The sequence below is a fragment of the Macaca nemestrina genome, chromosome 17, assembly GCF_043159975.1.
Source record: "Macaca nemestrina isolate mMacNem1 chromosome 17, mMacNem.hap1, whole genome shotgun sequence".
NCBI classification, from domain to species: domain Eukaryota; kingdom Metazoa; phylum Chordata; class Mammalia; order Primates; family Cercopithecidae; genus Macaca; species Macaca nemestrina.
This window is the reverse complement of record NC_092141.1, coordinates 85,051,219-85,079,209: the sequence shown is the minus strand read 5'-3', so window position 1 is coordinate 85,079,209 and position 27,991 is coordinate 85,051,219. Positions and strand designations below refer to the sequence as shown.

Sequence of the window (27,991 nt, the reverse complement as noted above, 5' to 3'; positions counted from 1 at the left end):
AGTGGCACTGAGATTCTATCCCAGGCTCTGGAGCCCTTGTTCATCACCACTTTAATATACTTTTTTTTTTTTTTTGAGATGGAGTCTTGCCTTGTTGCCCAGACGAGAGTATAGTGGTGTGATCTCAGCCCACTGCAACTTCCGCCTCCTGGGTTCAAGCGATTCTCCTGCCTCAGCCTCCCAAGTAGCTGGGATTACAGGCGCATACCAACACACCCAGCTAATTTTTGTATTTTTAGTAGAGATGGGGTTTCACCATGTTGGCCAAGCTGATCTCGAACTCCCGACCTCAGGTGATACGCCTAGCTCAGCCTCCCAAAGTGCTTGGATTATAGGCGTGAGCCACTGCGCCTGGCCAATATACTGCCGCTTAAGGACTTTTCTAACTGGGTTGAGATGAAGGAGGTGTTGATTCAAAGATGAGGCCAGATTGTGTGCCTAGACTGTGTCTGTTTGACAAAATTCAGGAGGGATAGGTCACGATTCTGGATTTACCGAGTTTGAGGTGGTAGAGGTTTTTCAATGAGATACGTCTAGTAGATGATGAGAAACCTGAGATTGAGCCCAGGTTGCGAATAGAGATACTGGTTTAGTCATGGCTGAGAATATCAGAAGAGTTGTTTTGAGAGCGGCAAAGGAGGGAGAGTATAAAGAAAAGCCAAGAAGCAGAAGATTACACCTCAGAGAATACCTGGGTCTGATGATGGCCTTTACTGTCTCCCCGCTTCTGTCTCTGGTCTAGATACTTGCTTCTGGTTCTGATGGATGCTGAAAGAGCCTGGAGCTACGCTATGCAGCTGAAACAGGAAGCCAACACTGAACCCCGAAAACGGTTTCACTTATTATCTCGCCTACGCAAAGCCGTGAAGCATGCAGAGGAATTGGAACGTTTGTGTGAGAGCAATCGCGTGGACGCTAAGACCAAGTTAGAGGCTCAGGTTAGTGCCTTAACACTCAGCTTGTTTCGTTGTGGAGATGAAAGACGCTTTAAAAAGCTACAGTTAAACACAACAGAGTTTCTTCAGGTTAGAAAGCGATAGTCAGGAGAGGAAAAAACTTTCTGAACTTGCTTTTAACAGGTGAAGTTAGCATGTTTTGTTTATCAGCTCTTGATTTTTTTATCCTTTTTTTTTTTTAAATTGGACAATGCTTCATTCCATAAAAGAGTGAGTATTGGTTTTTTGTAACTAGCTGTAACTTTTTTTTTTTTTTTTTTTTTTTTTAAGATGTAGTCTCGCTCTCACCCAGGCTGGAGTGCAGTGGTGCCATCTCGACTCACTGCAAGCTCTGCCTCCCGGGTTCACACCATTCTCTTGCCTCAGCCTCCCGAGTAGCTGGGACCACAGGCGCCTGCCACCACGCCCGGCTAATTTTTTGTATTTTTAATAGAGACGGGGTTTCACTGTGTTAGCCAGGATGGTCTCTATCTCCTGACATCGTGATCCGCCCGCCTCGGCCTCCCAAAGTGCTGGGATTACAGGCATGAGCCACCACGCCTGGCTCTTTTTTTTTTTTTGGAGACAGAGTTTTGCTTTGTTGCCCAGGCTGGAGTGCAGTGGCGCAATCTCGGCTCACGGCAACCTCTGCCTCCCAGGTTCAAGCAATTCTCCTTCATCAGCCTCCCAAGTAGCTGGGATTATAGGCACGCGCCACCACGCCTGGCTAATTTTTGTGTTTTTAGTAGAGGTGGGGTTTCACCATGTTGGCCAGGCTGGTCTCGAGCTCCTGACCTCATGATCCACCCACCTACCTTGGCCTCCCAAAGTACTGGGATTAGAGGTGTGAGCCACCGCGCCTGGCCAGCTAACTAACTTTTTAAGAAAGGTCATGTTGTATATAGATGAAAGCTTACAATCTTGTACCTGGAAAAGTTCACAAAGTTAAGGACTTTTTTTGGAAATGAATTTTTCAAAAAAGAGGTGGTAGATATTGCAAGGTTTTATTCAACTTCTGATGCTTATGTTTTAGCCCAGAAAATGGTTGTTAAGTAAAATGAAGAAAACAAGTTTCCTTCTTTGAATTTCTTTCCTGGGAAGTGAATGAACCATAACAAATTGCCTATGTATCACCTTTTATTGGTTAAATACGTATTTCGCTTTAAAAATCAACCTGTGATTAATATATCCATATTCTTTGTTTGGGTTGTTTGTTTTAGAAACAGAGTCTCACTCTGTCCCAGGCTGGAGTGCACAGTCATGGCTCACTGCAGCCGTGAACTCCTGGGCTCACGTGATCCTCCTGCCACGGCCTCCTGAATAGTTGGGACTAGAGTCGCACACCACCACACCTGGCTCATTTTTTTTTTTTTTTTTTTTTTTTGAGACAAAGTCTAGCTCCATCGCCCAGGTTGGGATGCAATGGTGCTGTCTCGCCCCATTGCAACTTCTGCATCCCAGGTTCAAGCAATTCTCCTGCCTCAGCCTCTCGAGTAGCTGGGATTACAGGCACCCGCTGCCATGCCCAGCTAATTTTTTTGTATTTTTAGTAGAGATGGGTTTTCACCATGTTGGCCAGGCTGGTCCCCAACTCCTGACCTCAGGTGATCCATTCACCTCGGCCTCCCAAAGTGTTGGGATATAGGCCTGAGCCACCACGCCCGGCCACACACTGGTAATTTTTTAAAATTTTTGGTAGAGACGAGGTGTTGCTATGTTGCCCAGGCTGATCTCGAACTCTTGAACTCAAGCAGCCCTCCTGCCTTGGCCTCCCAAATTGCTAGGATTACAGGTGTGAGCCCCCACGCCCAGCCCATATCCATGTTCTTTTTCTTCTTCTTTTTTAAAATTTATTTTTATTTTCAAATTTTTTTGTAGAGGCAGGGTCTTGCTATATTGCTCTGGCTTGTCTTGAACAGTGGGTTCAAGTGATCCTCCCACCTCGGCCTCCAAAAATGCTGGGATTACAGGTGTGAGCCACTGCACCTGGCCCATGTCTATATTCTTGATATCAAAGTTAGAAGCCAATAAAGGAAGATTGAGTGGGAGCACTGGTTTGCTGTTGAAGCAGTTCCTCCTCTTCCATCTCCTCACAGGCTTACACAGCTTACCTCTCAGGAATGCTGCGTTTTGAACATCAAGAATGGAAAGCTGCCATTGAGGCTTTTAACAAATGCAAGTAAGTCCTATAGTCCAAAGGCTATGGCCAGTTTTAATTATAGGTAGTCAAATTTAAGCTGCAGATCAGGTAGTGGATTGTTTCTGTGAAAGTGAGGGTGACTTTTCTTTCCTATAGAAATGTTGATGACTCTCTTTCATCCTTAGAACATGCCAGTTAGGGTAGTTGGTAGGAGAGCTTCAAAGGGCCGTAATTTGATTTTAGTCACTGTGTTCCCCATGAGTTTTTCATATATATGGCTAATGTAAAACTTGGCTTTTCTTTTCTCGCAGAACTATCTATGAGAAGCTAGCCAGTGCTTTCACAGAGGAGCAGGCTGTGCTGTATAACCAACGTGTGGAAGAGATTTCACCCAACATCCGCTATTGTGCATATAATATTGGTGAGAGCAGGGATCAAGGCATTATACTCAACTTGAACATTGACAGGTGGCCTACTGGGAGCTCATTTCAGAGAGCCTAGAGAGTTGATGTAACTTTCTTCTTCCCTTGCCTCCATCTTTGCCCTGAGTTTTGGTTGATGGCAAAAGCAGACCTGTTGAAGCCAGCCCTGCCCAAAATTATGGAAGACGGTTCTGCCTCTGTGTCCGTCCTGCTATGCTGTGTACCCCTGAAGAGCAGTCTTGAGTCTCTGGCTGAGTTCATTTTTTACCTTTTTAGAGCAGTTTTAGGTTCACAGCAAAACTGACAGAAAGATACAGAGATCCATGTAACCCCACCTCCCCACATTCATAGCCTCTCCCATTAACATCTTCCCCCACCAGAGGGGTGCATTTGTTACAATTGATGACCCTTTATTGACACACCATAATCTCCCAAAGTCCATAGTTTACATCAGGGTTCATGCTTGATATTGTACATTGTATGGGTTTGGACAAATGTTTCATGACATGTATTTACCATCATATACCATACGGAGTATTTTCATTGCCCCAATCAATTTCATTCTTTATAAAAGACTTGTCTTCAGAGAACAGATTGTACTGCAGATTCATTGAAGTAGAATGTGGAGGGGGAAGAGCTCTTTAAGTCTGAATTGAATCTAGTGATTCTCAAGGAAACAGGCCAGACCCTTGAAGATTTTCCTGTCTTTCTCTCTCAGGGGACCAGTCAGCCATCAATGAACTCATGCAGATGAGACTGAGATCTGGGGGCACTGAGGGTCTCTTGGCTGAAAAATTGGAGGTAATCTAGTATGCATATTTTTGTGAAAAGTCTTTGGACAAAGTCCAGAAGAAGGAGTAATTCATAATCCCCTAGGGATATTTGATGTTAATATATGGATATTTATATCTGTATTAGCAAATATCTACATTTGCTAAAAGTTTGAACAAAAAAACTTTTTTAAATTAATACTTCATTCAATTTTTTTTTTTTGAGACCGTCTTACTCTGTTGCTCAGGCTAGAGTGCAGTGGCGTGATCTCAGCTCACTGCAAGTGATCTGCCCATCTCGGCCTCCCAGAGTTCTGGGATTACAGGCATGAGTCACTGCGCCTGGCCAAGTATTCAATTATTTAACCTCATTACATTTATTTTCTAAGCAAGTAGTGTAGAAAAAGCAAGAAATACAAAAGATTGGGGAAAAATATAAACCACATGGGTTGCCACTTTTATTTGTTTATTTATTTATTTATTTTGAGACAGAGTCTTGCTCCGTTGCCAGGCTAGAGTGCCATGGTGCGATCTCGGCTCACTGCAAGCTCCGCCTCCCGGGTTCAAGCAATTCCCCTGCCTCAGCCTCCCAAGTAGCTGGGATTACAGGCGCCCACCACCACGCCTGACTAATTTTTTGTATTTTAGTAGAGACAGGGTTTCACCATGTTGGCCAGGATGGTCTCAATCTCCTAACCTCATGATCTACCTGCCTTTGCCTCCCAAAGTGCTGGGATTACAGGTATGAGCCACTGTGCTCAGCTTATTTATTATTATTATTTTTGAAACAGGGTCTCACTCTGTTGCCCAGGCCAGAGTACAGTGGCTTGATTTTGACTCACTGCTGCCTTGACTTCCTGGTCTCAAGTGATCCTCCTGCCTCAGCCTCCTGAGTAGCTGGAACTACAGGTGAAGATTACCATGCTCAGCTAACTTTTTTATTTTTATTTTTTTTTTGGTAGAGACAGAGTCTTACTATGTTTCCCAGTCTGGTCTCATTCTTGAACTCTGGTGCTCAAGCGATCTGTTCGCCTTAGCCCCCCAAAGTGCTGGGATCACAGGCATGATCCACCTTACCCAGTCATACACCATCATCTTTTGATGGCTACATGGTACTCCATTGCATAGAAGTCTGTTTTATTTAACCATTCATTGTTGTGCATTAAGTGGTAAATGGTATTACCATGAATATCCACGTCCTCAGATTTTGCACACATTCTTGATTATTTTCTTAGGATAAATTCCTAAAACTGGAATTAAATGGTTTGGAAACTTTTGATACGTACTGACAAATGTCTTTAAGTTTCTACTGATTTGCATTTCTGCTTGCAGTGTATACAGATATGCTTTTCTCCTCACATCCTTACCAAACCTCACTGTTACTCTTTTTAACCTTCCGTTATGTCCTTTTAGTATTTGAATTTCTATAACTAAAATATATGATACCAGGGAGAAATTTAAAACAAATAGATATTGGTGGCCAGTGGGGTGGTTCACACCTGTAATCCTGGCACTGTGGGAGCCTGAGGTGAAAGGATCACTTGAGCCCAGGAGTTCAAGACCAACCTGGGCAACATAGTGAGACCCCACCTCTAAAAAAAAATTTTTTTCAGAGGCCGGGCATGGTGGCTTACACCTGTAATCCCAGCACTTTGGGAGGCCAAGGCGAGCAGATAACCTGAGGTCAGGAGTTCGAGATCAACCTGACCAACATGGAGAAACCCCGTCTCTCTACTAAAAATACAGAATTAGCTGGGGGTGTTGGTACATGCCTGTAATCCCAGCTACTTGGGAGGCGGAGGTTGCAGTGAACCAAGATCATGCCATTGCATTCCAACCTGGGCAACAAGAGTGGAATTCCATCTCAAAAAAAAAAAAAAAAATTTTTTTTTTTTTTTTTTCTTAAATTAGCCAGGCATAGTGACATACAGCTGTAGTCCTAGCTGCTCGGGAGGCTGAGGCATAGGGATCACTTGAGCCCAGGAGTTTGAGGTTGCAGTAAGCTGTCATGGAGCCACTGTACTCCAGCCTGGGCAACAAAGCAAGACCCTGTCTATTAAAAAAATATTGGACTGGGCGCGGTGGCTCACGCCTGTAATCCCAGCACTTTGGGAGGCTGAGGCGGGCAGATCACGAGGTCAGGAGATCGAGACCATCCTGGCTAACACAGTAAAACCCCGTCTGTAGTAAAAATACAAAAAAATTAGCCGGGCGTGGTGGCGGGCACCTGTAGTCCCAGCTACTCGGGAGGCTGAGGCAGGAGAATGGCATGAACCCGGGAGGCGGAGCTTGCAGTGAGCTGAGATTGTACCACTGCACTCCAGCCTGGGTGACAGAGTGAGACTCCGTCTCAAAAAAAAAAAAAAAAATAGGCTGGGCACAGTGGCTCATGCTTGTAATCCCAGCACTTTGGGAGGCTGAGGCAGGTGGATCACTTGAGGCCAGGAGTTTGAGACTGACCTGGCCAACGTGGCGAAATCCCGTCTCTACTAAAAATACAAAAATTAGTTGGGCATGGCGGCATGTGCCTATAGTTCTAGCTTCTCAGGAGGCTAAGGCACAAGAATTCCTTGAACCTGGGAAGCGGAGGTTGCAGTAAGCCTATATTGCGCCACTGCACTCCAGCCTGGGTGACAGAGCAAGACTCTGTCTCAAAAAAATGAAAGAAATTGGTATATACTCTACTTTATATGGGGTATAATATGTTGGTTATACAAAGAGACAAATGATAGATTCCGCTTATTTTCACCTCCATCACTTATATCCCCGGTTAAAGCTTTAACTTTTTCAAACTGCTTTTCAGGCTTTGATCACTCAGACTCGAGCCAAACAGGCAGCTACCATGAGTGAAGTGGAGTGGAGAGGGAGAACGGTTCCAGTGAAGATTGACAAAGTGCGCATTTTCTTATTGGGACTGGCTGATAATGAAGCCGCTATTGTCCAGGTGAGGAGGAAGAACTTGCTGTGCTGTCTTCTGTATGTGTCTGAAGGTTGTCCTGTGTGTTTAAGATGTAGTGGCTCGTTGGTATTCAGTTCTAACAAAACAAACATTTAATGCCGTTTGGGATTTGGTAAGTCCGGAGATGTGCCTTATTTAATAAAATTATTTTGAAAACTGAGTTTATAGAGGAATTCTTAATGTCTAGAGGGCAAAGAAATTGACAGCAACAGTCATCAACATAAAAATGGGAAGCATTAGAGACTGGCTTTAAAGTAAGGGGTCACATTTGGCCCAGCAGGTGGTGCAGCAGCTTAACTGTTATGTTCCTCAAGTCTCTCTGACTTGTTTTCATAACCTCCTAGCCCTAAAGGGTTCACCTCTTAGTCCTGGGGCTTTGCAGGATAGCCTGGTTAAATCAGAATGTCTTGTTTTGTGTGTGGTGTACATGTAAAATTCACGCAAAGCTGTATCACTTGATACTGCCTACTGACATAGTTACTTGTTTGTGGGTGTGAACAACCAAATGCATCCTAAAAGATAAGACATCCTGGTGACCTTTGTATGAGGTAGACAGCGATGGCGGCACTTTTTAGAGCTTCTTTATTTATTTATTTATTTATTTATTTATTTATTTTATTTAATTTATTTTTTTTTTTTGAGACGGAGTCTCGCTCTGTCGCCCAGGCTGGAGTGCAGTGGCCGGATCTCAGCTCACTGCAAGCTCCGCCTCCCGGGTTCACGCCATTCTCCTGCCTCAGCCTCCCGAGTAGCTGGGACTACAGGTGCCCGCCACCTCGCCTGGCTAGTTTTTTGTATTTTTTAGTAGAGACGGGGTTTCACCATGTTAGCCAGGATGGTCTCGATCTTGTGACCCCGTGATCCGCCTCCCAAAGTGCTGGGATTACAGGCTTGAGCCACCGCGCCCGGCCTAGAGCTTCTTTTCCACATAAGTTAAAGGATATCTTTAAAAAAGCAGGCTGCTGACAGTCTATTCCCTCATCAGGGAACAGTGGCATTTCCTAAGACTTCATAGTAATCTTTTGCACCCTGAATAATGTGTATATGGGTTGGGGGGGGCGATGTTTTATTAATGTGTTGATGAACTGGCCTAAGCATCTTAACTTTTCAGCAACTTGCTCCAGAATGGCTACTTCGGGTTGGAGGCAGCTTTCAACAGCTGACGAGTTGATGTGTGTCCTTGTCTGTGTTTCATATTGCCTCTCTCATATCCCTTTTATTTGCTTAAAGGACAGAAGACCTGAACAGTACTATAAAGTCAATTTTTCCTTAAACTGAAAGGCTTTTCTTGAGACCGTTCTATTGGCACTGTTGTATGGTGCTACCTCCTCTGGACAAGGGCTCTGGTAGCAACTATTTAGATTATGTGATTGGGTTAATGCTTTGGTTTTAAAGTGATCAATGCTGGAAGAAAGAAACCACTTCAGTCCTCAGTTCAGTGCCAGACAGCAGAGACAGTGGGGCAGGAATTCTGACTTGAAGAGGAGTTGGGGGAGAGAGATCCATAGGGGCAAGTTAAATGAGGGCTCTTTCAGAGCGGGGCTACAGACACGTACCAAATAAAGAACAGGAAAAGCTAGCATTTATTAAGTAATTTTGAGAAGTTACTGCTGGCATGGTGGCTCATGCCTGTAATCCTAGTGCTTTGAGACGCAGAGGCGGGCAGATCACTTGAGCTCAGCAGTTGGAGACCAGCCTGGGCATCATGGTGAAACCCCATCTCTACAAAAAAAATACCAGAAAATTTAGCCGAGCCTGGTGGCATTCACCTGTAGTCCCAGCTACTCAGAGGCTGAGGCAAGAGGATCACTTGAGGCTGCAATGAGCTGAAATCACGCCACTGTGCTGCAGCCTGGGTAATAGCGTGCAACCTGTCTCCAAAAAAAAAAGGAAAAGAAAAAAAGAAAGTTAATAACACTTAAAGTTTAAATACACATTTTTTATTTTATTTTATTTTTTTTTTGTGTGAGACGGAGTCTCGCTCTGTCGCCCGGGCTGGAGTGCAGTGGTGCAATCTTGGCTTACTGTAAGCTCTGCCTCCCGGGTTCATGCCATTCTCCTGCCTCAGCCTCCCGAGTAGCTGGGACTACAGGCACCCACCACCACACCCAGCTGATTTTTTGTGATCTGCCCGCCTCGGTGCCCCAAAGTGCTGGGATTACAGGTGTGAGTCACCACGCCTGGCCTATTTGCCTGTTTTTAATTGGATTATTTATTTATTTATTTATTTATTTATTTATTTTTGAAGTTGAGTTTCTTGTCTATATTTTGGGTATAATTTCAGTGTCTCTTAAGCTAGCTGGTACTGATATTTTACCTCCTTCTAGGAACTGGAATGCAAAAATTTGGTAGTCCCAGGTTATTGCTTTCCTGTAGAGGTTTTTATGATATTTAAATACCAAAACAGCAATTTACTGAAAAGTCTGGAAGGAAGAAATAATACAGGGAGATAAAATATTATACTGAAGGCCGGGCGCGGTGGCTCAAGCCTGTAATCCCAGCACTTTGGGAGGCCGAGGCGGGTGGATCACGAGGTCAGGAGATCGAGACTATCCTGGCTAACATGGTGAAACCCCGTCTCTACTAAAAATACAAAAAACTAGCCGGGCGTGGTGGCAGGCGCCTGTAGTCTCAGCTACTTGGGAGGCTGAGGCGGGAGAATGGCGTGAACCCGGGCAGCGGAGCTTGCAGTGAGCCGAGATCACGCCACTGCACTCCAGCCTGGGAGACACAGCGAGACTCCGTCTCAAAAAAAAAAAAAAAAAAAAAAATATTATACTGAAAAGACTTGAGCTCAAAGTTAATCAGCTGCCAAAGTCCAGTTGCAAAATCCTTAGTCTCTGTAGCCAAGCTTTAAGTATTGACATCCTTAGTATTATCTTTTTTTTTGAGACAGAGTTTTGCTCTTGTTGCCCAGGCTGGAGTGCAATGGCATGATTGATCTCAGCTCACCGCAACCTCTGCCTCTTGGGTTCAAGTGATTCTGCTGCCTCAGCCTCCCGAGTAGCTGGGATTACAGGCACCCGCCACCACGCCCAGCTAATTTTTTTTTTCTTTTTTGAGACGGAGTCTTGCTCTGTTGCCCAGGCTGGAGTGCAACAGTGCAATCTCAGCTCACTGCATCCTCCACGTCCTGGGTTCAAGCGATTCTCTTGCCTCAGCCTCTGAAGTAGCTGGGATTACAGGTGCCTGCCACCACACCCAGCTAATTTTTTGTATTTTTAGTAGAGACGGAGTTTCATCATGTTGGCCAGGCTGGTCTTGAACTCCTGACTTTGTGATCTGCCCTCCTTGGCCTCCCAAAGTGTTGGGATTACGGGCATGAGCCACTGCACCTGGCCTAATTTTGTATTTTTAGTAGAGATGGGGTTTCTCCATGTTGGTCAGGCTGGTATTGAACTCCCGACTTCAGGTGATTCACCTGCCTCAACCTCCTAAAGTGCTGGGATTACAGGTGTGAGCAACCGCACCTGGCCCTTAGTATTGTCTTTATACTTTATCTCTATTTTTCTTTCTCTTTCTTCCTTTTTTTTTTTTTTTTTTTTAAGAGACAGGATCTTACTTTGTCACCAAGGCTGGAGTATGGTGAGGCAGGCATGACTCACTACAGCCTTGACTTCCCAGGCTTAAGCAATCCTCCTGCCTCAGCCTCCCAAGTAGCTGGGACACTGACACTTGCCACCACACCCAGCTAAGTGTTAAATTTTTTGTAGAGACAGGATCTCTCCTTGTTGCCCAGGCTGGTCTCAAACTCCTGGGCTCAAGCAATCCTCCTGCCTCAGCCTCCAAAGTGCTGGAATTATAGTTGTGAGACACAATGCCTGTCCTAATTAATTTTTTTTTTTTTTTTTTTTTTTGAGATGGAGTCTTGCTCTGTGGCCTGGGCTGGAGTGCAGTGGCCGGATCTCAGCTCACTGCAAGCTCCGCCTCCCGGGTTTACGCCATTCTCCTGCCTCAGCCTCCCGAGTAGCTGGGACTACAGGCGCTCGCCACCTCGCACGGCTAGTTTTTTGTATTTTTTAGTAGAGACGGGGTTTCACCGGGTTAGCCAGGACGATCTTGATCTCCTGACCTCGTGATCCGCCCGTCTCGGCCTCCCAAAGTGCTGGGATTACAGGCTTGAGCCACCGCGCCCGGCTGTTATTTTTTGTAGAGATGGGGGTCTCACTGTGTTGCCCAGGCTGGTCCCAAATGCAGGCTCAAGCAGTCCTCCTGCCTCAGCCTCCAAAGTACTAGAACTATAGGCATGAGCCTCTGCACCTGGCCTAATTTTTAATTTTTTGTAGTGATAGGGTTCTTACTATGTGGCCTAGGCTGGTCTCAAACTCCTGGTCTCAAGTAATCCTCCCGCCTTGGCCTCCTAAAGTGCTGGGATTGCTATTTTTTTTTTTTCTTTTTTTTTTTTTTTTTTTTTTGAGACAGAGTCTTACCCTGTCACCCAGGCTGGAATGCAATGGCATGATCTAGGCTCACTGCAACCTCCACCTCCCAGGTTCAAGCGATTCTCCTGCCTCAGCCTCCCGAGTAGCTGGGATTACAGGCATGCACCACCACAACTTGCTAACTTTTGTATTTTTAGTAGAGACGGGGTTTCACCATGTTGGCCAAGCTGGTCTCGAACTCCTGACTTTGTGATCCGCCCGCCTTGGCCTCCCAAAGTGCTGGGATTACAGGCATGAGCCACCGTGCCCGGCCTATTTTGTTTTCTTTAACGCTTGATCACTCCTGATTTGTCACTAGTTGCATTGAGAGGTTATTTTTAGATAGCTCTTTCTGCAGGGAGGACAGATTTTAAATATCTGCAGGCTTGGTGATTCTTTTTTTATTTTTGAGACAGAGTTTTGCTCTTGTTGCCTAAGCTGAAGTGCAGTGGCACAATCTTGGCTCACTGCAACTTCCACCTCCCGAGTTCAAGCAGTCTCCTGCCTCAGTCTCCCAAGTAGCTGGGATTACAAGCGCCCACCACCACGCTTGGCTAATTTTTTGTATTTTTAGTAGAGACAGGGTTTCACCATGTTGGCCAGGCTGGTCTCGAACTCCTGACCTCAGGTGATATGCCTGCCTCAGCCTCCCAAAGTGCTGGGATTACTGGTGTGAGCCACAACGCCCAGCCTAGGCTTGGTGATTCATATCCTCAAGTTGTGGTTAATATTTTAATTTTTGAGTAGAAGAGAGATCATTTATCTTTTTCTTAAGAAAAAAAAATATATATTTATGCATATTTGTATATTCTCATGTGATATTTGTTTTCTTCTTTACCAGATTTCCATGTGTTTTTTCCTAAACCTCACTGGGCTGGGTAAGGTTTGATTCTTGTGCCCATAGTAGGGGCGTGGTTGGGAATGTGGTCAGACTTGCCTTGTGTGTCTCTTAGTCATACTACCACCTTCCAGCAATTTCCATAGACAAGTGAAAACAATCTGAGAATGTGCATTTTAAAGCAGGAGGTCTGTATCTCAGGACACACCACAGCCTAGCTCAGTTTCCTCCGCACCAGTCAACTTTGAAACTGAGCCTAAGGAGAGAACCTGAGACTGCAGAAAAGCCCATCCTGAAGGTTTCAAGTTTTGTAAAAGTTTACTTAGGATTGATTGATTCATTTGGACTAACCAGTAACATATTACTTCTGGGCTTAAGATTTCTCTCTGTCATAGGCACACCCGGGAAAAGGTCTAGTCAGACCACAAATTTTTGTGCAGGAAGTTTGCCACTTGGGTTTAAGAGCACATTCTGGTTGGTCCAGTGGCTGGTGGAGAAGGTCAGCGTACAGGTGGCCAGGAATCCTGCCTCTGCGTGTTGAGATGAGTTTCTTATTCCACCGTCCTTTCAGGAATCATCTTAGCCTCGAATATAGATTGATAGAATAAAAGTGTAAATAGCAAAATATATTGAAGGCTTCCTGTTTGGGGACATTTTGCCCTGCCCAGGGAGAATCATGAAAGCTTCTCCTTCAGAGATTAGTGGTCTGAGTCATTGCAGTGTGGGAGTCTTAAGAAAAACACAACTGACTTAAGTCCTGCCCCTCAAATCGACTTTTTCCTTCATTGCTTTTTAAGATATTTGCAAAATTCCCAGTGGGAACTTAGAGCTTTGTGGGAGCAGTGGGGAAGTTTGCTGCTTTTAGCATCTTGATGTAGAGGCTTAGTTAAAGGGAACAGAAGTAATACGTGGCAATCAGGAGGTTTTTTTTTTTTTTTTTTTTTTTGAGACAAGAGTCTCGCTGTGTGGCCCAGGCTGGAGTGCAGTGGCCGGATCTCAGCTCACTGCAAGCTCCGCCTCCTGGGTTCACGCCGTTCTCCTGCCTCAGCCTCCTGAGTAGCTGGGACTACAGGCACCCGCCACCTCGCCCGGCTAGTTTTTTGTATTTTTTAGTAGAGACGGGGTTTCACCGTGTTAGCCAAGATGGTCTCGATCTCCTGACCTCGTGATCCACCCGTTTCGGCCTCCCAAAGTGCTGGGATTACAGGCTTGAGCCACCGCGCCCAGCCGGCAGTCAGGAGGTTTTAAACTTGAACTGTACCCTACCGACAAGAAAAGAGGCAAATCCTGTGTAGCTGGTAAGACGAAGTTTGCTCTTTTCTTGAATGCCTGTTGCCCCAACCACTTAACCCCACCTATCTGAGAAGTGTGTTGGTGGCATGTTTGTTGGATTGCATGGAATTAAAATGGGCACTGTAGCTCATCCTTTCTGCTGAGAACATGGCTGTGGTATATGTGTGTTTCTATTTTGTTTTTGTTTTTGTTTTTTTGAGACAGGGTCTCACTCTGTCACCCAGGCCGGAGTACAGTGGCACAATCTCAGCTCACTGCAACCTCCACCTCCTGGGCTCAGTTGGACCTCCCACCTTAGCCTCCCGAATAGCTGGGACCACAGGCATGCACCACCACACCTGGCTAATTTTTTTGCATTTTTTGTAGAGATGGGGTTTTGTCATGTTGCCCAGGCTGGTCTCGAACTCCTAGACTCAAGCAATCCTCCCACCTCTGCCTTCCAAAGTACTGGGATTACAGGTGTGAGCCACTGCATCTGGCACCATGTGTGTTTCTTAAGCGGTGCCAAGTCCACGTGTTTCTTTTTTTTTTTTTTTAAGTTCTGGGATACATGTGCAGAACATGCAGGTTTGTTACACAGGTATACATGTGCCATGGTGGTTTGCTGCACCCACCAACCCATCATCTAGGTTTTAAGCCCTGCATGTATTAGGTGTTTGTCCTAATACTCTCCCTCCCCTTGCCTCCTACCGCCCGCCATTCACATGTCTTACTCAAGTTTTTAAGCCCTCTAGATTCACATGTCTTATTCCAATTGCTGAGCATTATACGGCGGCACCATTCCACAGATTTGTACTTTGAAAAATTAGGCCAGTAAAGGTTGATGAAGTGATTCTAAAGAATCTTGCCAACCTGGGGTCGGCCAGCAATATTCTATAAGGTCTGTGCTCCAGTGCTGCATTGTCCAGTGCAATAGCCACTCAACACATGTGGTTATTGACATTTGAATTAACAAAACTTCCAGCGAGGCGCTGTGGCTCATGCCTGTAATTCCAGCACTTTGGGAGGCCAAGGCAGGTGGATCACATGAGGTCAGGAATTTAGACCATTGGGAAATAGCCAGGCGTGGTGGCGGGCACCTGTAGTCCCAGCTACTCGGGAGGCTGAGGCAGGAGGATCTCATGAACCCCAGAGGCGGTGGTTACAGTGAGCTGAGATCATGGCACTATACTCCAGCCTGGGCAACAGAGCAAGACTCTGTCTCATACTCCAGCCTGGGCAACAGAGCAAGACTCTGTCTCAAAAACAAAATAATAAAAGATAAATTAATAAAACTTCCGCATGCTCAGGTGTGCATTGGAGAGCGCACGTAGAGGACACTGCCAGCAGCAGAGAGTTCTGTTGGACAGTGCTGCTCTGGTGGTTCCAGGAGGGAATGGTGGCTGTGTTTGCTTTACTAGATTTATAGGATGAATGAGCCCCAGTTCGTTCCCAAGTTAGTGAACAACTAACTTGGGAAAGTCAAGTAACTTATAAGTGGAAAAGTATGTTTGATTTATATTGGGTAAGTTACAAGGAAGATTTTTTTTTTTTTTTTTTCACGCTGGAGACTAAGAAAAGAGAAGAAAAAGATTCTTTAGAGAACTTTTAAGAAAAGCTTTCTTAAGAAAAAAGGTTTTTCTTTTCTTTTTTTTTTGAGACGGAGTCTCACTCTGTCACCCAGGCTGGAGTGCAGTGGCACGATCTCGGCTCACTGCAAGCTCCGCCTCCCAGGTTCACGCCATTCTCCTGCCTCAGCCTCCCGAGTAGCTGGGACTACAGGTGCCCGCCACCACGCCTGGCTAATTTTTTGTATTTTTAGTAGAGACGGCGTTTCACCATGTTAGCCAGGATGGTCTCAATCTCATGACCTTGTGATCCACCCACCTCAGCCTCCCAAAGTGCTGGGATTACAGGCGTGAGCCACCGCGCCCGGCCAAAAGGTTTTTCTTGAAGCGCCCACCCCCGCCACCCCGGTCCCAACCATCTCTTAAACGGGTAGGCAGTACTGGGTTTTCATTTGAGCTTTCTTAGAGCTCAGTTGAATATTAAGACATTTTTTCAGATTGAGCGTTAATTTCTATGAGAAGTCAAATATCATAATGGAATGTTGATGTTTTAGTTTCACAGTGGGTCTGCCAGTCACACAGGTTCATCTCCTTTCTGCCTTTTGTCCATTTCTATTTGCTCGGTTAGATTCTTTGGGATGATAATGTGGCTTGGCAGGTATTCAGGTAGTGAATCACTTTCTCACTTACCCCAGCTGTGTAGCAGACAGGTGACGCCCAGTACTTATGCAAAGACTGTCATCTCACGCGTGTCAACCTTGTCTGTCCTAAAAATTGTTCTCAGAGTAGTCATGTGGAATATCTGAGTGCAGCATGTCTGTGGCAAAAAGAACTTAGTGTGATATTTAGAACTTTTTTTTTTTTTTTTTTTTTTTTGAGCTGGAGTCTGGCTCTGTCACCCAGGCTGGAGTGCAGTGGCGCGATCTGTGCTCACTGCAAGCTCCAGCCCCCGGGTTCACACCATTCTCCTGCCTCAGCCTCCCATGTAGCTGGGACTACAGGCGCCCGCCACCGCACTGGGCTAATTTTTTTTGTATTTTTAGTAGAGATGGGGTTTCACCATGTTAGCCAGGATAGTCTCGATCTCCTGACTTCTCCTGATCCGCCCGTCTCGGCCTCCCAAAGTGCTGGGATTACAGGCGTGAGCCACTGCACCCGGCCGAGAACTGTCTTTTTGGTGGGTATTGATTAGTCATTTTTATTACTTGCTTGGACCTAAGAGAAACAATCTTTGAGTTGGGTTACATTTGTGAAAGGTAATTGTGTTGGCATACAGTAGAGCTTGGCAGTTTGTTCTGGAAGGAAGATAAATGAAGTTCTGATGTGCTGTGCTTCAGTGTAGAGTGCCCCAAGGCCAGTCTGTAAGGCCCCTCAAGGGGTGCCAGGTCCTGCGCAGAGGGCGAAGCGCTGCAGGGAAGTAGCAGGAAGCTATTCTAGGAAGAGACATAAAGCCTTTGCTAAGTCTCAGATCAGTTATGCAGACAGCTTTTTCAGCATGTTTACTTTTAAAAATAAAACTCCCCTTTCCATATGAATAATGACTAAGGCTATAAGAAAACATTATATGGTAGAGAATAGTAACAATTAAAATGATGTCTGGTGTGGAATGCGTGAGTGAGTGTGTGGTCGGGGGACTCCAGGTGCGATTTTGCTCTCCTCCCATTAGATGACTATGGTTTGCTCAAAGGAAAGTCTCTTACTTTGATCTGCCCTTGTTTAGGCCGAAAGCGAAGAAACCAAGGAGCGCCTGTTTGAATCCATGCTCAGTGAGTGTCGGGACGCCATCCAGGTGGTTCGGGAGGAGCTCAAGCCGGATCAGGTAGGACCCTCAGCTGAGCCCTGGCCCTTGCTCTGGGCAGGGGTCCAGGTCAGCCTGTGTCCCCTTCTCAGGTGGACCCCAGTGCTCTGAGTGCACTGTTCTCTTGGCCACTGTTTCGGTTTTGTTTTTTTTTTTGAGGTGTGGTTGTCGGGACAAATAAAGGCTTCTGGGCTCCATTACACTGAGAAATTAATCCCTCCCTCCCCTGTTCCTCCTAGTGGTTTCCTGTATGGCCTATGAAGCCTGTGGCCTCAAATTCTGTCTCCAGGTGGACTTCTCCAGTGCCTTCCTTTTCCTGAAAACACTGTCCCTGTGATTCATTCAGGCATCTAGGCTGAAAACCTTAGATGTATTTGTCTCTTTTGTCCCTGTCACCCAGCCCACTTTCTTCTCCATTTGCAGGGCCTCGTGCCTATTGTTGATTCGCCTGTTTCTATTAATTAGCCTTTTCTCTTGTGCCTAGGCAACCGCAAAGGTCTCCTAATTGCTTCTTCTGTCTTGGTCCTGGTTCTCTTCTCCAGGCCTTTCTTTTGTGAAGTACAAATGGAATCTTTCTAAATCTAGTTTCCCTGTCTAATTTTAAAAAGCCCAGTGATTTCCTGTAGGGATTGAGCAGTGGCCTCCAAACTTTTATCCTGATAAACCCCATAGGCAGCGTTGAGCCTGCACCACTGATGCATTTATTTATAAATTATATACCTTATTATTTGACTAATTTGTCATATATAAAATACATTAAAATAAGGACTTTTTTGAATGAGATAAATAGAAATAGAAATTCTAATTTTCTTTTCATACTCAGACTCCCTGGGTTTTATGTGCCCTACTTAGAGACCACTGATCTCTCATTTCAGACTTGAGCTGGTGTACAAACCTTCCCCAGTCTGTTTCCAGCCTTGTACTTCACTACATCCTTCTGAGTCCTCTCCCTCAAGCTGTTCCACTTACGGACATCTCAGTAATGCTTTTCCCACCCAGTGTGTTACACTGTTCTCATTCCCCTCCCTCCTCACTTGGTTAATCTTTCCTGCCACTCTTCACTTGTCCAAACCTCATCTGTTTTTCAAGGTCCAGCTCATAGCTTGCCATTTCTGAAAAGCGTATGCCTGCACCATCCTAGCCCACAGAGATCTCTGCAGATTCTAATTATCTGATACTTGCAGCTATAAGTTTTGATAGTTAAAGGCCGGGCGCGGTGGCTCAAGCCTGTAAGCCCAGCACTTTGGGAGGCCGAGACGGGCGGATCACGAGGTCAGGAGATCGAGACCATCCTGGCTAACACAGTGAAACCCCGTCTCTACTAAAAATACAAAAAAAAACTTAGCCGGGTGAGGTGGCAGGCGCCTGTAGTCCCAGCTACTCGGGAGGCTGAGGCAGGAGAATGGCGTGAACCCAGGAGGCGGAGCTTGCAGTGAGCTGAGATCCGGCCACTGCACTCCAGCCTGGGTGACAGAGCGAGACTCCGTCTCAAAAAAAAAAAAAAAAAAGTTTTGATAGTTAAGTATTACCTGTTCATAAAAACTTACTTTTATTGTGGTAAAAAAGTGTTAAACATAAAACATACCACCTGGGCCGGGCGCGGTGGCTCAAGCCTGTAATCCCAGCACTTTAGGAGGCCGAGACGGGCGGATCACAAGGTCAGGAGATCGAGACCAGCCTGGCTAACACGGTGAAACCCCGTCTCTACTAAAAAATACTAAAAACTAGCCGGGTGAGGTGGCGGGCGCCTGTAGTCCCAGCTACTCGGGAGGCTGAGGCAGGAGAATGGCGTAGACCTGGGAGGCGGAGCTTGCAGTGAGCTGAGATGCGGCCACTGCACTCCAGCCTGGGCGACAGAGCAAGACTCTGTCTCAAAAAAAAAAAAAAAAAAAAATACCACCTTAACCATTTTTAAGTGTACGGTTCAGTGGTAAGTAAATGTATTTATAATGTATAACCAACCATCACCACCAGTCCATCTCCAGAACTCTCTGCATTTTGGAAAACTGAAACTCTGAACCCATTAAACAACAATAACTTCAAGTGTTGCCTTGCAACTATTTTTTTTTTCAGCATCTGCCACAAAGCCTTGAGTATAAACTTTGTTTTGAATCACTGCTTTCTCTAAGGAGTCACCTGCTTCCTTGCCCCATTAGGCTGCCTTTATGTATTGTGCTTCCTTCATCGACTTAACAGAGGTGCCTACAGAGTCCTAGCCCCTGTCACTGTCACTCACCTTGAATGCATAGCAGTTGGGAGACACCTCACAGAATGTAAGGAATGTGGTGCAGCAAAGGCTCATTCATTTCCTGTTGCTACAATCATATTACCACAAACTTAATGGCTTAAGATGATACAAATGTATTATCTTATGCTTCTAGAGGTCAGAAATGTAGTGGGTTCACAGGGCTGTGTTCCTTTAGAAGCCCTAGGGGAATCCTTTTCCAGTATTCCCAAGAATACATCTCCTGGCTTCTAGCAGCTGCCTGTAGTCCTTGGCTTGTGGCTCTCCATTTGTGCTTCAAAGTGATCAGCTCCTCTCCCCTCTGCTTCCATTCCTTCATCATCTCCAGCTCTGACCCATCTGCCTCCCTCTTCTCAGGACCCTGGGATTACAATGGGCCCACCCAGATAATTCAGAGATCCTTAATCACATCCGTAGAGTCTCTTTTACCATATATGGTAACATCTTCACAGATTCCACGGAGGCTAGCATGTAGACATCTCTGGGGTACATTATTCAGCCAGCCACAGAAGGCAGGCTCTGACAGCACAAGGAGTGGAACTGGGATCTGTGGCATAGATCTTCACACAGAGCCGTGGACTGTGGAATGTCTGATTTTAATGCTTTGGGGTTAGGCACTGGGAGGGGTGGACAGGAAGTCTCATCTGGCCGTTACTCTCAATTATCTTATTTGAGGTCAGTGTTTAGATGCCAGTGGCAATTTGAGTGCCACTGTTGTTCTCGATTATGTCAAGTAGTAGATCTTTGATATTTGAGGACTCCTGTCTTACTAGAGTCTGTGTCTATGTTCAGGGCACTTTGGAGACCCCACCATTGCATGAGGTGGTCAGAGCGACAGCATCGGTTGCTTTACTTTTTGCCTTTTTCACTTTCTGCAGAAACAGAGAGATTACATCCTTGAAGGAGAGTCGGGAAAGGTGTCTAATCTTCAATACTTGCATAGGTAAGGGTTATTTTAATTTTTCTACTTTTTAATATTGTTAAAATACCATTTGAACAAAAGAGTGTATGTAATATTTATGTATACTTACATTTATAATTTCTTTTTTTGTTTTTTTGGGGTGTTTTTTGAGACAGGGTCTAGCTCTATCACCCAGGCTGGAGTGCAGTGATGTGATCTCAGCTCACTGCAGTCTCAATGGCCCAGGCTCAATCAGTCTTCTCACCTTAGCCTCCCACTGAGTAGCTGGGACTACAGGCATGCCCCACTACACCTGGCTAATTTTTTTTTTTGTAGAGATGGGATTTTGCCATGTTGCCCAGGCCGGTCTCAAACTCCTGGACTCAAGCAATCTGCCTGTCTCAGCCTCCCACAGTGCTGAGATTACAGGCGTGAACCACTGCACCTGGCTTACATTTATAATTTCTTAATGCGTAAAAATGCTAATGCATGTATGTCCATTGTATCAAATGAATATATATGCTATATTTACATTTTATGTGCCTAATTTAAGATTTTTACATAGCTTAACTAGAACACAGCCAGGCACAGTGGCTCACGCCTGTAATCCCAATACTTTGGGAGGTTGAGATAAATGGATTGCTTGAGCTCAAGAATTTGAATTAGCTGGGTGTGATGGTGCACACCTGTGGTCTCAGATACTCCAGAGGCTTGGGTGGGAGGATCCCCTGAGCCTGGGCAGTTCAAGGCTCCAGTCAGCCATGATCATGGTCATGTCACTGCATTCCAGCCTGATACAGCCCTGACTCAAAATTCTCAAAAAAACAAAAACAAGAACACAACCAGTGTTTGAAGCTCCCTGTGGCCCTTTCCTCATTTCCTTCCACTCCTAGAGCTAACTGCTCTCCTTCCCAGCGCCAAACTCTAGAAGTTGGTCTCTGTGTTTTGAATGTGTTACGGTTGTCCATTTCACATTGAAGTTTAATTTCAACTCAAGTTTAACTCCATCCAGAGTTTATTTTTGTGTAAGGTCAGGATCTGCTTCACTTTCTTCCATAAAGACAATAGGTTGTTCTAGTATGATTTATTGACTACTCCATCGTCTCCCCGCTGATCTGCAGCGCCAGCCCTGCCAGGCATGTGTCCCATTTTCTCCATGTGTGTTCTTTCTTTTTTTTTTTTTTTTTTTTTTTTTGAGACGGAGTCTCGCTGTGTCTCCCAGGCTGGAGTGCAGTGGCGCGATCTCGGCTCACTGCAAGCTCCGCCTCCCGGGTTCACGCCATTCTCCCGCCTCAGCCTCCCAAGTAGCTGAGACTACAGGCGCCCGCCACCACGCCCGGCTAGTTTTTTGTATTTTTAGTAGAGACGGGGTTTCACCATGTTAGCCAGGATAGTCTCGATCTCCTGACCTCGTGATCCACCCGCCTCGGCCTCCCAAAGTGCTGGGATTACAGGCTTGAGCCACCGCGCCCGGCCCTCCATGTGTGTTCTTTCTCTGGACCCTTCTGCTCCATTGATTTGTCTGTACTTGGACCAGCACAGTGCATTATAACTTTGTGCCAATCTCAACATCTGATAGAGCAAGTTCTTCTCGCCAGGTTTGTCCTCAGGGTCTCTTGACTATTCTTGTTCCTTTCTTCTTTCATCATATATATTTTAAAGTCACATCGTCCCAGCACTTTAGGCAGCCAAGGCAGGTGGACTACTTGAGTTCAGGCATTCAAGACCAGCCTGGATGAAACCCCATCTCTGCAAAAAAAAAAAAAAAAAAAAAAAAAAAATTTTTTTTTTTTTTTTTGGACTGAGTCTCGCTCTGTTGCCCAGGCTGGAGTGCAGTGGCACGATCTTGGCTCACTGCAACCTCTGCCTCCCAGGTTCAAGCGATTCTTGTGCCTCAGCCTCCCGAGTAGCTGGGTTTACAGGCACCCACCACCACGCCCAGCTAATTTTTTTGTTATTTTTAGTAGAAATGGGGTTTCACCATGTTGGCCAGGCTGGTCTTGAACTCCTGACCTCAAGTGATCTGCCTGCCTCAGCCTCCCAAAGTGCTGGGATTACAGGCGTGAGCCACCACGCCTGGCCAAAAAAAATTTTTTTATTAGCCAGGCATGGTGGTATATGCCCGTAAGTCCCAGCTACTTGGGAGGCTTTGGTGGGAGAATTGCTTGAGCCCACAAGATCTAGCCTACAGTGAGCCATGACCCTGCTACTCCACTCCAGCCTGAACAACAGAGTGAGACCCTGTCTCAAATGAATAAAGTAAAATCACCTCGTCAAGTTTCTTTCTTTTTTTTTGAGACGGAGTCTTGCTCTGTAGCCCAGCCTGGAATGCAGTGGCGTGATCTCAGCTCACTGCAACCTCAACCTCCCAAGTCCTGATTCAAGCAATTCTCCTGCCACAGCCTCCCAAGTAGCTGAGATTACAGGCACACGCCACCATGCTCAGCTAATTTTTTGTATTTTTAGTAGAGACAGGGTTTCACCATGTTGGCCAGGCTGGTCTTGAACTCCTGACCTCATGATCCGCCTGCCTCGGCCTCCCAAAGTCCTGGGATTGCAGGCATGAGCTACCGTGCCCAGCAAGTTTCATTTTTTTAAAAGATGATTCATTTTGTTTTACAGAAGAGAGGAAGAGTGACATATTTTTGGAATGGACAGGGAGAAGATTCTTGGGAAAACTCCACTTCCCATCAAATTCTCTCTTCCATCTGACCTTGAAATTGTGATTCTTAGTCACTGCTTGTAATTTATATGGTGAGCCTGACAATATCCTTAGCCATTCCCCTGCCCCTCTCCATATTCCTATAAGAGCAAAACCACAAAAACTCCCTTCATTACCCTTAAACTTCACCTTAGGAGTTTTATTTTATGTGAATGTCAAATTCACACGAAATGTCCTACCAGAGGACTCAGCAAGAATGGCCCTTAAATGTTGTCTGTTTCAACAGCCAATGAGAAAGGTGAGGTTCCAGGAGGTTAAGTGATGTGTTTGTAGTTAACAGCCACAAAGAATCAGGAGTTAGTCTAACTTCCTAACCTTGAAAAGACCCTTTGAAACATTCAACAAGGCTTAGGAGACTTTTGAAATTTTGAAGCCCCCTTGCCCGTGGATTCATTTTCCCACCTGAAGGTATAGCTGGTGTCACACCATGAATTTCAGTTAGGTCAGAGGCCAACTTTGGGGTACACTGATGAATCAGGAATCAGGCTGCTTTTTTTTTCCCCCCAAGACAGGATCTTTCTCTGTTGCCCAGGCTGGAGTGCAGTGGTACAGTCACAGCTTATCGCAGCCTCAACCTTCTGGGCTCAAGCGGTCCTCCCACCTCAGCCTCCCAAGTAGCTGGAACTATGTGTGCCACCATGCCCAACTAACTTTTTGTATTTTTTGTAGAGACAGGTTTTCAGCATGTTCAGGCTGGTCTTGAACTCCTGGACTCAAGCAGTCTGCGTGCCTTGGCCTCCCAAAGTTTTGGGAATACAGGCATGAGCCCCATGCCCGGCCCAGCTTCTGTATTTCAATAAAACTTTGGAAAGCTGTATCTAAATTCCCATATCATTTTTGTATAATATTTCTTTGTTTTGAGTCTGGTTTCTGCAAAGCTTTTTAGGAAAATCCATCTCGGGCCGGGCGCGGTGGCTCAAGCCTGTAATCCCAGCACTTTGGGAGGCCGAGACGGGCGGATCACGAGGCCAGGAGATCGAGAGACGATCCCGGCTAACACGGTGAAACCCCGTCTCTACTAAAAAAAATACAAAAAAACTAGCCGGGCGAGGTGGTGGGCGCCTGTAGTCCCAGCTACTCGGGAGGCTGAGGCAGGAGAACGGCGTAAACCCGGGAGGCGGAGCTTGCAGTGAGCTGAGATCCGGCCACTGCACTCCAGCCTGGGCGACAGAGCAAGACTCCGTCTCAAAAAAAAAAAAAAAAAAAGAAAAATCCATCTCATGACCTCTCCTGTTTCTCAGAAGCATCCACTTTTAATTCGTTTAACACATTTCTGTGGGATTTACCTCAGTATCTCTAAATAACTTGCAGATTTGGGATTTCATCATTTTGTACCTTTCCACCATTAACCCTGTCTCACTCTTCCACTCTGCTTCTCCCTGCCTTGACCCTTCCTAACTCCCACCTAACATTGCTGACACCATCTAAGAGCTCCTTTATGTTCTCGGAATGTTTTGTTTTTGATTTTTGAGACAGTTTCACTCTTGTCGCTCAGGCTGGAGTGCAAAGGTGTGATCTCGGGTCACCACAACCTCCGCCTCCTGGGTTCAACCAATTCTCCTGTCTCAGCCTCCTGAGTAGCTGGGATAATAGGCGCACACCACCACGCCCAGCTAATTTTTAGCCACTGCGCCTGGCTTTTTTTTTTTTTTGAGATGGAGTCTCGCTCTGTTGCCCAAGCTGGAGTGCAGTGGCGTGATCTCGGCTTACTGCGACCTCTGCCTCCCAGATTCAAGCCATTCTCCTGACTCAGCCTCCCTAATAGCTGGGATTACAGGCGCATGCTACCATGCCTGGCTAATTTTTTTTTTTTTTTTTTTTTTTTTTTTTTGAGACAGAGTCTTGCTCTGTCGCCCAGGCTGGGGTGCAGTGGCCGGATCTCAGCTCACTGCAAGCTCCGCCTCCCAGGTTTAGACCATTCTCCTGCCTCAGCCTCCCGAGTAGCTGGGACTACAGGCGCCCGCCACCTCGCCCGGCTAGTTTTTTGTATTTTTTAGTAGAGACGGGGTTTCACCGTGTTAGCCAGGATGGTCTCGATCTCCTGACCTCGTGATCCACCCGTCTCGGCCTCCCAAAGTGCTGGGATTACAGGCTTGAGCCACCACGCCCGGCCTCCTGGCTAATTTTTGTATTTTTTTGTAGAGACGGGGTTTTGCCATGTTGGCCAGGCTGGTCTTGAACTCCTGACCTCAAGTAATCCGCCTGCCTCAGCCTCCCAAAGTGCTGGGATTATAGACATGAGCTACCGTGCCCAGCTGAATGTTATTTTTAAAGATAGAGTGTCTCATTCTAATTTCACAACTGCACAGCCTTCCCTTATGTTTCTGGGGTTATTAATAATCATTTTTTGAAGTTCTTCTCACTGCAAAGTGTGGTTTCTCCTGCTTGCTTATTTTTCCCTCTTGGTTCTGGCCTCTTCCTTCTTGATAGAGGCTTTCCTTAATTAAATGTCTAGTGATCCTTGGTCATCCACTCCTGTTGAAGGGTGTGGCTTGTCAGATGCAAGCTTTGCATATACACATGAGGCTCATCTTTTGGTGTCTGGCTCTGCCCTTCCACCAAGGACTCCAACTCGAGAATCTTGTAGGGTTTCTGTTGCACTGTTCAGATATCTGGGATATACCAGGCTGCTGTTGTTCTGGAAGCCGAGTAGAGAAGAGACCAATGGGTCAGTGCTCAGAACTTGACAGTCCCTGGATCTTATGCTCATTTTGGAGCCCTTGACCTCAGCTGTGCTGGTGTCCTCTGCCCACAGCATCTTTTGTATCCTATCTAAGCTGTGGCCTCCGATCTGCTGGAGTGGGATGGGGCTCTAGGGACAGAAGTGCTGCTTAAACAGAGTTTAAACAGTTAACATGTTTTTAGCCCCAAATATTAAAAGGGCTTGCCAGGTGGTACAGTTAAAATAGTCTCTGCAGTTTATACACATGGTTAGTATGCATAACCACCCCAAGCGATTGTACCTTGGTACTTTCTGAGCAGAGAAGGCCCTCAGATGAGTAGGCACAGCTGCAGTGGGAGGACACTGGCCTTGTAGTGTGAGCTAGTCAGGGAAGTAGTCCTTGCTCCAGAAACTGGCTCGCCATCCATGGTCCATGTCTTTTTTTTTTTTTTTTTTTTTTCATTTGAGACAAGGTCTCACTCTGTCACCCAGGCTGGAGTGCAGTGGCGCAATCTTGGCTCACTGCAACCTTTGTCTCCCAGGCTCAGGTGATCCTCCCACCTCAGCCTCCTGAGTAGCTGGGACCAGAGGCATGAACCACCATACCTGGCCAATTTTTCTTTTTCTTTTTTCTTTTTTTTGAGATGGAATCTCGCTCTGTCGCCCAGACTGGAGTGCAGTGACGCGATCTCGGCTCACTGCAAGCTCCGCCTCCCGGGTTCACGCCATTCTCCTGCTTCAGCCTCCCAAGTAGCTGGGACTACAGGTGTCCGCCACCACGCCCGGCTAATTTTTTGTACTTTTGGTATAGATGGGGTTTCACTGTGTTAGCCAGGATGGTCTTGATCTCCTGACCTGCCTGCTACAGCCTCCCAAAGTGCTGGGATCACAGGCCTGAGCCACCACGCCCGGCCCCCTGCCCCCACCTTTTTTTTTTTTTTTTTTTGAGACAGAGTCTTGCTCTGTCGCCCAGGCTGGAGTGCAGTGGCATGATCTCGGCTCACTGCAAACTCCACCTCCCGGGTTCATGCCATTCTCCTGCTTCAGCCTCCCAAGTAGCTGGGACTACAGGCGCCCGCCACCTTGCCCGGCTAATTTTTTGTATTTTTTTTAGTAGAGACGAGGTTTCACCGTGTTAGCCAGTATGGTCTCGATCTCCTGGCCTCGTGATCCGCCCGTCTCGGCCTCCCAAAGTTCTGGGATTACAGGCTTGAGCCACCGCGCCTGACCCCCCCCCCCTTTTTTTTTTTTTTTTTTTTTTTTTTTTTTTTTTTTTTTTGAGACGGAGTCTCGCTATGTCGCCCAGGGTGGAGTGCAGTGGCCGGATCTCAGCTCACTGCAAGCTCCGCCTCCCGGGTTTTTACGCCATTCTCCTGCCTCAGCCTCCCGAGTAGCTGGGACTACAGGCGCCCACCACCTCGCCCGGCTAGTTTTTTGTATTTTTTAGTAGAGACGGGGTTTCACCGTGTTAGCCAGGATGGTCTCGAACTCCTGACCTCGTGATCCGCCCGTCTCGGCCTCCCAAAGTGCTGGGATTACAGGCTTGAGCCACCGCGCCCGGCCTTTTTTTTTTAATTTTAGAGTCAAGGTTTTGCTATCTTGCTCAGGCTGGAGTGCAGTGGTGTGATCATAGCTCACTGCTGCCTTGAATACCCAGGCTCAAGCAATCTCCTGCCTCATGAGTTGCTGGGATCCCACTCTGTGTGTTTGTGTGTTTGTTTGTTTCCTCCACTGTGTGGTTCTTGAAAAAGGATGCAGAAGGTATAAATCAAGCTAAAAATCAAATTTTGTGATAAGATCCCATACGGGTCCCCTGCAAACTTGCCACTGGATAGTAGCCAAATGGAGGGTCCCTTGAAGTCCAGGCCAAATGGCCCTGCTGTGGCCACGCCCCCACCAGCCCCCCACTTCCTCTGGGTCAGCCCCAACTCATAGTCCAGTCCTCCTCCCAGTTCCTCTGCTTCTCTGAGTATAACTTGAGTTGACTTATGGTGCATTCCAGCTACCTGACTTACATCAAGCTGTCAACGGCAATCAAGCGTAATGAGAACATGGCCAAAGGTCTGCAGAGGGCTCTGCTGCAGCAGCAGCCAGAGGATGACAGCAAGCGCTCCCCCCGGCCCCAGGACCTGATCCGGCTCTATGACATCATCTTACAGGTGACCCTTGAAGACCGGGAAGGCAAGGGCCTGTCGTTTTCCTTTGCCTGTGTCAGGCACAAAATGACTTAACTTTGCATCACAAAAGGACTGTGACAAGCAGGACCTGTTAGTAGCTGGGAAAAGACAAAGGTCTTACACCAGTTGTGCAGTCTGTGAGCCACTACCTCTCAGACATG

The 27,991-nt window shown here is 46.4% G+C and overlaps 2 protein-coding genes across 3 annotated transcripts in view; both read left to right on the top strand.

The window, feature by feature from the left end:
• LOC105469189 (signal recognition particle 68) overlaps positions 1–27,991 on the top strand; it is a 44,959-nt gene that overhangs the window by 9,873 nt on the left and 7,095 nt on the right. For both annotated transcript variants that reach the window (XM_011719916.2, XM_011719915.3), the window contains 8 exons: positions 743–938; positions 3,032–3,114; positions 3,387–3,496; positions 4,216–4,298; positions 7,071–7,211; positions 17,046–17,144; positions 20,247–20,311; positions 27,656–27,812. In XM_011719916.2, the coding sequence (XP_011718218.2) occupies positions 743–938; positions 3,032–3,114; positions 3,387–3,496; positions 4,216–4,298; positions 7,071–7,211; positions 17,046–17,144; positions 20,247–20,311; positions 27,656–27,812 (934 nt within the window). The remainder of the gene's footprint in view (positions 1–742; positions 939–3,031; positions 3,115–3,386; positions 3,497–4,215; positions 4,299–7,070; positions 7,212–17,045; positions 17,145–20,246; positions 20,312–27,655; positions 27,813–27,991) is intronic.
• LOC139359401 (zinc finger protein ENSP00000375192-like) lies at positions 7,322–10,634 on the top strand. The gene is made up of 3 exons (XM_071082042.1): positions 7,322–7,326; positions 7,779–7,990; positions 10,412–10,634. Exons 1-3 carry the CDS (start codon positions 7,322–7,324, stop codon positions 10,489–10,491), a joined length of 297 nt encoding a protein of 98 aa, XP_070938143.1. The 3' UTR covers positions 10,492–10,634.

Excerpts from the sequence above, each read along its gene's own strand:
- LOC139359401 (XM_071082042.1), top strand. Across the intron at positions 7,991-10,411 it reads CCGAGTAGCTGGGACTACAG|GTGCCTGCCACCACACCCAG; the intron begins GTGCCCGCCACC and ends CTGGGATTACAG.